The sequence below is a fragment of the Leptonychotes weddellii genome, chromosome 14 (assembly GCF_054177405.1).
Source record: "Leptonychotes weddellii isolate Sample4059 chromosome 14, ASM5417740v2, whole genome shotgun sequence".
Taxonomy (NCBI): domain Eukaryota; kingdom Metazoa; phylum Chordata; class Mammalia; order Carnivora; family Phocidae; genus Leptonychotes; species Leptonychotes weddellii.
In genome coordinates this window covers 51,428,921-51,437,487 of record NC_138382.1, presented here as the reverse complement: position 1 = coordinate 51,437,487, position 8,567 = coordinate 51,428,921, and the positions used below count along the sequence as shown (strand labels likewise).

The following is an 8,567-nucleotide window of genomic DNA, read 5'->3' as shown; positions in this document are numbered from 1 at the left end:
AGAGACGATGGACTCTGAAAAACAGGCTGGGGGTTCTAGAGGGGAGGGGGGTGGGAGGATGGGTTGGCCTGGTGGTGGGTATTGAGGAGGGCACGTTCTGCATGGAGCACTGGGTGTTTTGCACAAACAATGAATCATGGAACACTTCATCTAGAACTAATGATGTAATGTATGGGGATTAACATAAGAATAAAAAAAATAATTAAAAAAAAAGGAAAAATTTCCATAAGCCACATCAAAAAAAAAAAAAAAAAAAGATACTCCAGCAGTTTGAGACAAGAAGCAAGATTGGTATATCCAGAATGGAGAAGAGTAGACATATAGTCTGAGTACTAAATAGAACAAGAGGAAATAAATAGGAAGCATCCAAAGAGAGAAAGACTGCTGGGGTGCCTGGGTGCCTTAGTCAGTTAAGAGTCTGACTCTTGATTTCTACTCGGGTCATGATCTCAGGGTTGTGAGATGGAGCCCCGTGTTGAGCTACGTGCTGGGCATGGATCCTGCTTAAGATTTTCTCTCTCTCTCTCTCTCTGCCGCTCCCCACTGCCTCCCCTCTCTCCCTCTCTTAAAAAAAAAAAGAGTAAGATTGCCAACAAGGTAAGTGCAAGATCAAGTACTTATTACAGCAATAAGCTTACATATTTTAAAATCCATGTGCTCTTTTCAAGAAATATACTTTAAAACAGTCTTAATAGAATGCAAATAAAAGGAGGATCAGATCTATGACAGGCAAATACAAGCAGAAATAAAGTAAAGGTTTCAATATTAATATCAAGCATGATATAATATAAACCAAAAAGTAATAAAATGACCAAAAAAGTAACAAAATGACAGAGGGTTTTATTTTACCTTGATAAATATTTTATTTCTCACTTCATGTAATGATTATTAAGTGACTGCTATTGGCACCAGGCAAGGGTATACACTGCTAAAAAATAAAGATATAATTGTAATGAACATTTATGCTCAAAATAACATAAAATCAAAGCAGATAAAACAAAAACTGTTGAAATAGATGGAGAAATTGTCAGAGACGATAGAGTAAAATTTAACAAGCCTTCCAGTCTTTGACAGATCAAGTAAACAGAAATACAGAGCATGTGATACTAAGTTACTTTGGTTGATTATATCTGTTATACATAAGAAATCTGATAAAGACTTTTATAGCTTACAACCTGAAACTACCTTCTCTTTTCCAGCCACCATGGAACTTTCACAAAAATTGACTGTAGAATAGGCCACAAAGAAAATCTCAATAAATTCCAAAAGCAGACCCTATGCATGCCAAATTCTTAACCAACTGAGCCACCCAGGCGCCCATGCATGCCAAATTCTTAAAACAATGCAATAAAACCAGAAATGATAACAAAATATAAAATAAATTTAAAAGTACTCTCTGAAATAAATCCTTGGTTAGGGATTAACTCAGAGCCTCAATAACTCAGAGCCTGAATCATAGTGTGTTTGGAAATGAACTTGGTTGTGTGAAAGCAGGAAGGAGAGCCCAGAAAGTTGGGCATTGCAGTTAGGGCCGTGAAGCAGCAGGCCTGGGGTTTCCAGATGCTGAGTGACTGGGCCAGGGAGGAAGACCTAGCAAGCACATAGGATGCAGGTGGGCAGCCTTCAAGGGGGGAAAGAACACAGGTGTTGGAGTCCTGTAGACCCAGATTGGAGTCCTGCTTCTAACTCTTGTTGGCTAGGGCAAATATCTCGATGTCTCCCATTTCTAGGTTTTAGCCTGCTTATTCAGAACTAGGGATGTTGAGCTATATTTGCGGTTCTCAACCCTCCCTGGGTATCATAATCACCTGTGAAGTTATTTAATAATACTGAGACCTAGGCTCTAGACGCAGAGATTTTGATTTGGTTGATTCAGTTGGTGGGACCAAGGCATCATATTTTTTTTTCAAAGATTTTATTCATTTATTTGACAGAGAGAGACACAGCGAGAGAGGGAACACAAGCAGGGGGAGTGGGAGAGGGAGAAGCAGGCCTCCCGCTGAGCAGGGAGCCCGATGCGGGGCTCGATCCCAGGACCCTGGGATCCTGACCCAAGCTGAAGGCAGACGCTTAACGGACTGAGCCACCCAGGCGCCCCCAAGGCATTGTATTTTTTTTTTTTTGAATCTCCCCAAGTGATTCCACCGTGCAGCCAGGGTAGACAACCCCAGAGCTAGATGACTTCTCAGGTTCCTCCTAGGCACCTGCAGCCTTTGCCCAAAGAAGAACGTTTTAGGAGGCTAAAGCCAGAGGCATGGTAATGCAGAGCAATCTAATCAGAGTGAGCATTATCTCAAATGGGGCAGAAAATGCTGGTACCAGTTAATATTTTGCACCCAGCATGATTTAGACCGGGGGCATAGATTGTACTCCAAACCCATTGTAAACACAATGGGCCATTTATTCACTGAACAGTAACCACTGTAATTACCTACAGGGCAAACATATGAGGTTGCTCAAGCAACAATTAATTGTGGACCTGGAGCTGATGGGACAATAGTGATAAAGTATCAACCAGAGTGTGATTCAGAAATCACATCAGAAAACCAATATTTCCCAAACTGTGTTAGATGAGCATTTGGGGGGATGTGATGGCACATACCATCCCAGGTCCTGAAAGAGTTACTCCCTGGTTTTTCTAATAGCTCCCTCTTAACACTGGCATCCATAGGAGGCTTGAAGTCTTGTTTTAATTTTGAGAGAAGAGTCACAGACACTATATTCAAGGGGACTGTAGAGAGCATCTATTTCTTGCCCTCATTCTGGGACCCCAATATCACTTGCAGGCAGGGGTGCTGACCTTGTTCCGGTAATAGGACCCTCTTGATGAACCTGATGGAAACTGTGGATCCTCTTTTCAGAAAAATGGGCGTGCCTCTATGCACATACCTTCACACAACTTTTTCATGTAATTTTTGAGGAGCTTACAGACACCTGGGAGCTCCTCTGTATTCTCACTAGGTCATGGTCCAGCCTCCTTTTGCATACCTCCAGACGCAGGGATCTCACTACTTGTGTTGCTGGCCAACTCTGAATGCCAGCGTTCTTCAGTGTGTCCAGCAGAGATTTGCCTCTCTGTGTGTTCTTCTTCCCATTGGTCCTTCTTCTACTCAGAATTTTTCTTTTTTTTTTTTTTAAAGATTTTTTTATTTATTTATGACAGAGAGAGACACAGAGAGAGAGGGAACACAAGCAGGGGGAGAGGGAGAGGGAGAGGGAGAAGCAGGCTTCCCACTGAGCAGGGAGCCCAATGCAGGGCTCGATCCCAGGACCCTGGGACCACGACCTGAGCCGAAGGCAGACGCTTAACGACTGAGCCACCCAGGCGCCCCTACTCAGAATTTTTCTAAACAGTCATCCTACCCTTGACCTTTAGCAGGCTTGGGATGATGTCCCTCTCTCCATGAGGATCTTAGAAGCTGGTCCCTACAGGTACTCTCTAGCTTCAAGGGACACTGATGGGATATTTTGTGTTCATTTCCAACAGATGGGATGTGGTGAGGTTGCTGATTGGACACAAGAGATGCAGGGATCCTACGTAGTGGTTGTCTACCCTCTGAGCCAGACCAGGAAGAGGGACAAGATCTCTGTTGCCTCACTCTGTGGAAGTCTTAGGGAGGAAAAGAAGGAGCACTTCCTCAGGTGACAAGAGAGGCAGTAAAAAGTATCTTCAGCTGGAGCCTGAGGGCACCTGGATATTCGTTCTCTGGGTCCTGAAATTGGGCTCTGGGATGTATTAGGTCTAGAGCTGCTGCTGGGACCACATGGGCTCCCGGAGAAAGCCAGTGGCGACAGAGTGAGCTTGCTTCCACTGTGCCCTCTCTGGACGAAGGGTTTACGTGAAACAAAAGAAGGAAAGAAAAAGAAGGAGGGAGGAAGGTTGGGAGGAAGGAAGAGAGGAACAGAGGGAAGGAGGGAGGGGGGATGACTGACTGAAAGAAACCATGCAGGAATTATTTAATAGTCTCAGAGGGGGAAAGGCCTTTCTAAATATGACACAAAACCCAAGGACATAAAAGGGAAAAAATTGATAAATTCAACCACATTAAAAAAAAAAAAGGTTGGGCGCCTGGGTGGCTCAGTTGGTTAAGCGACTGCCTTCGGCTCAGGTCATGATCCTGGAGTCCCTGGATCGAGTCCTGCATCGGGCTCCCTGCTCAGCGGGGAGTCTGCTTCTCCCTCTGACCCTCCCCCTTCTCATGTGCTCTCTCTCATTCTCCCTCTCTCAAATAAATAAATAAAATCTTTAAAAAAAAAAAAAAAAGGTCTCGGGGCGCCTGGGTGGCTCAGTCGGTTAAGCAGCTGCCTTCAGCTCAGGTCATGATCCTGGGGTCTTGGGATCGAGCCCCACGTCCAGCTCCCTGCTCAGCAGAGAGCCTGCTTCTCCCTCTCCCTCTGCCTGCCACTCTGCCTACCTGTGCTCTCTCTCTATCTCTCTGTCAAATAAATAAATAAAATCTTTTAAAAAAAAAAGGCCTCTATGGCAGAAGACACTATAAGAAAAATGAAAAGAAAAACTACAAACTGGGGGGAAATTAGCAACTTCTATTGCAAAGGTCTAGTTTCGTTAATATAAAAGATCACTTCTACCAACTGATAAGAAAAAGACTAAGAGTCATATTGGAAAACAGGTAAAGGATGTGAACGGTTTCCAAAACAAACTGCAAATTGCTCTTGAGCATAGGAAGTTGTACTCAACCTTGCTTATAGTAAGGTAAATGCAAATTAGAAGTGCTATAAGATATCATGTTTTCACTAGCACACAGCAAAGATCAAAAATTGTGATAAAGCACCTTCTCTGGGTGAGGCCGGGGGACAGGGAGAACAGAGATCAGAGGAAATGCTACATAGGAGGTGACATTTGAGCTGGGCCTTGGAGGACAGATAATTAAAACCCAATTTAGCAACTTACTGGCACTTAAAAGAAAGAAAAGAAATAATGAAGGGGAAAATAGATTTGACTACTGAGTGTAAATTAAAACACACACACACACACACAATGTAAAAGCAAACAAACTGGAATATTTGCAGTAACGGCAATAGTCTGACTTTGGATGCTGTACTTATAAAGTCTTCATTAGGCTCAGTAAGAAAAGCATTAGAATACCACTCAAAAATAAACAAAGGACATGACAAAGCAACCCCTAAAATAGAACATACTACTAGTTAACGATCCCATGGAAATAAGCTCAACATTATGCATAACCCATGAATGCAATATGATTCATTTTTTTAGTGATAAACCATTATAAGATTATATAGAAAAATGTTCTATTTCTCTCTGTTGGTAACTAGTGAAATTGGCCCTCTAATTATACCTGGTAGTGGGGGTGTAAATTGACATAATTTTGGGGGGAAATAAGTATTAAATCTTTAAAAGCTCATCTCCTTTGTGTGGGAAATTTTATATCATGAGCTCTATCCTACAGAAATAGCCTAAAATGTGGAAAAAAGATGCTCTGCACAAAGATGCTTGTAGAATAACATGACAATAATGACAAATTGCAAACAGTCTAAATGCCCCCAAATTAGAGATGATTCAGTAAATTATGGTATGTTCATATGCTGGAGTATTATGCAGCTATTAAAATGTTTGCAAGGAGTTTCTTTTTAACAAGATGGTTTCAAGGCTTGTGGGATAATATTAAGGGAGGGGTTTAATTGTGTACATAGAATGATCTCAAGAATCTCTTTTTAAAAAAATTACCGTGCATGGAAAAAGGACCAGAAGGAAATAAACTACGTTAATGGTGGTTCATTGGCGAGGAGTAAATTACTGGTCCATGTTTTTCCTTCTTTCTCCTTATTTTGCATTTTTTAAAACCTCTTCAATTATAATGTATCACTTTCACAACAAAAGGGCTTAAAAAATGTCTTGCCCGGGGCGCCTGGGTGGCTCAGTTGGTTAAGCAACTGCCTTCGGCTCAGGTCATGATCCCAGGGTCCTGGGATTGAGCCCCACATCGGGCTCCTTGCTCAGTTGGGAGCCTGCTTCTCCCTCTGCCTGCTGCTCCCCCTGCTTGTGCTCTCTCTCTGGCAGAGAGAGAGAGACAGCGAGAGAGGGAACACAAGCAGGGGGATTGGGAGAGGGAGAAGCAGGCTTCCTGCCAAGCAGGGAGCCCAATGCAGGGCTCGATCCCAGGACCCTGAGATCATGACCTGAGCCGAAGGCAGACGCTTAATGACTGAGCCACCCAGGCACCCCTAAAAATAAAATCTTTAAAAAAATGTCTTGCCCCATGTGTTTGCACCCCACGTCAGGCTTAGGGGCTCTGTTCCAAAGGTTCTGGGCACACAGCTGTGAAGCGCACCAATAAAGGTGATGTCTCTTTTGTGTTTTCCAGCTTTCCTTTGCTGCGACCACGCCCGTCCTAGCCGATAAGAAAAAATACCCTTATTTCTTTCGGACTGTCCCATCAGATAATGCGGTGAATCCAGCCATCCTGAAGTTGCTCAAGCATTACCAGTGGAAGCGAGTGGGCACGCTGACCCAAGACGTGCAGAGGTTCTCTGAGGTATGTGTGCCGAGAGGGCACGTCCACACCTGCCTGTCAGCTGTTGTCTCCTGCCAGGGGGCAGTATGGCTTCATCAGGACGGGTAACGTTGCAGGACCTTTAAGCACGCTTTTAGGAGCAGGCTCAGAGCTGAAACACCACGGACAAGATAGAGCTGGTGACTGAGGAATTTGGGCACAGGACAGGTGAACACATCCATCCCAGATAGCTCAGGAGCGAAACCTTCCCTCTGTCATGCCTCTCGGCTAAATCCTGTGGCTCATTCCCTGACTGCCCCTGTAGGTTTGCTGTCCTCATTACGGATGCCGAGTGACCACCTAAAATCACGATGTGCCACCAAAAGCGTCTCTACTGTGAGGGGAGTTTGGGGAGGGGCTGGCTTGGAACGAAGGCTCACCCTGGATTGGTGGGTTTGTTTGGGGTTTTATTTGGTGGTTTATTTTAATGGTTTACATGCATACATCATACGTGCTGTTTCAGGGTTTTGTTTTTGCCAAAAAAGAAAAAAAGTTGAATATAGATAGTAAAAAAATAAAAGCATTGTTTTGCTCGATCCCCCTAAAACCCGCTTTCTCGCCCAAGTGAACCCCTGATTTCAGTTTACTGTTCATCTGCCCAGAACTTTTTCTGCATATTCGTTTAAACCCAAATGACTTCATACTATATATGTTGGTTTTCTCACTTTACTATGGATCTTAGAGATCTTGATAGACCACATTCCTATTAGTGGGTCATGGTATTCTGTCAGATGGATAGGTGGTAATTTCCTGAAAGTGTACAGCTTTTTGATACCATAGCACCTTCCTGCCTCGGTGTGCATCTTCTCAGTAGATTTCTAGAAGTGAAATTATTGGGTCATTTAAAATATTGCAACAAACTGAGTCCTAGGCTGTTCTGAGTCCTAGTCCCACCAACAGTGTTTGAAAATCCTCATTTCCACACTTCTTTACTAACAGTGGATATTAGCAATGTTTAAAAAGTTTTCCCTACTTGGATGAGTGCAAAATGATCTCTTGCCTTTTTCCCCCATTCTCCCTGGAGCTACTTTCCTTTTTTCTCCCACGTGTGTTCTGGCTACTCGGATCATCCCAGCAAGGCAGGCCATTCCATATGTGCTCAGCAACCCAAGAGAAAATACTGTGAGCCGCATGGGGAGACAGTGTGGGAGTCGGGTGTCCAGGCGGACCTCAGTGGGAGGAGTCTCAGAGGACTCACCCCTTGTGCAGCAGGCGGGGCGTGTGTCCAGGCAGGTGGGTGGGGAGTCACCACACCTCTTCCCGCTGCAGCTCCACATTTATCTCCGAGGCTCTGCCCCACCTCTCCCGTGGGAAGGAGAGCCCACTCCATGCATTGGCTGTTCGCCCTTGGAGAAGTCACATCACTTCTCTGAGCTGTGGTTTCCTCCCCTGTAAAATGGGGACAGTGGCCCTTCCCATGCCTTCCCTGCAGTTCTTGCCAAAATCAGTCACGGATTTGAGAGAGCTTTGTAAACTGTAAAGTTCATGCACAGAGAGGGATGTTTAGGAGGTGCTTGAGAAGCAGAAGTGTTTGGCCCCATGGTCTGTGGCTGTCCAAACAAGGCAGGCTTTTCGCAGGCAAGGCTGGGCCTCGTCTTCCCACCTCTCTTTCTCAGTCCCTAGGGAGAGGCATAAAGCAGACGGGACCTGCAGTGGCTGTGACTCATTGCCGATCCCCGCAGCGGCTTTGGCGGGAAGACGGTCTTCTTTACAGCAGTGACCAGTACTCTAAAATGAGTGTCAGACAGGTTGATGGGGAGGGTGGGGACGTGCAGTCCTGTGGCCCCATTGACACCAGACTCGGCAGCGATTTGGAGAGATCTGCTTGGGCCGTTAGGGACACCTCCCCCAACCTCCCCCTTGTATAGAAGTGAAAACCAAGGGCCAGAGAGGGGAAGGGACAGAGTTCTGGGTTTCCAAGCACCTCTGAAGTCGTGAAAGATTGTTCACAGAAAAGTCGGGACTGAATCTCGGGATCCTAACTCCCAGTGCAGGTTTCCCCTTGCTCCTTCTGTGCATCTAGAACGTCTTGTT

The 8,567-nt window shown here is 44.9% G+C and overlaps 1 protein-coding gene across 1 annotated transcript in view; it reads left to right on the top strand.

Annotated features, from left to right (window-relative positions):
• The window catches only part of GABBR2 (gamma-aminobutyric acid type B receptor subunit 2), a 341,390-nt gene that overhangs the window by 130,222 nt on the left and 202,601 nt on the right, over positions 1 to 8,567 (top strand). The window contains exon 3 of the mRNA XM_081803256.1: positions 6,345 to 6,515. Coding sequence (XP_081659382.1) covers positions 6,345 to 6,515 — 171 coding nt within the window. The remainder of the gene's footprint in view (positions 1 to 6,344; positions 6,516 to 8,567) is intronic.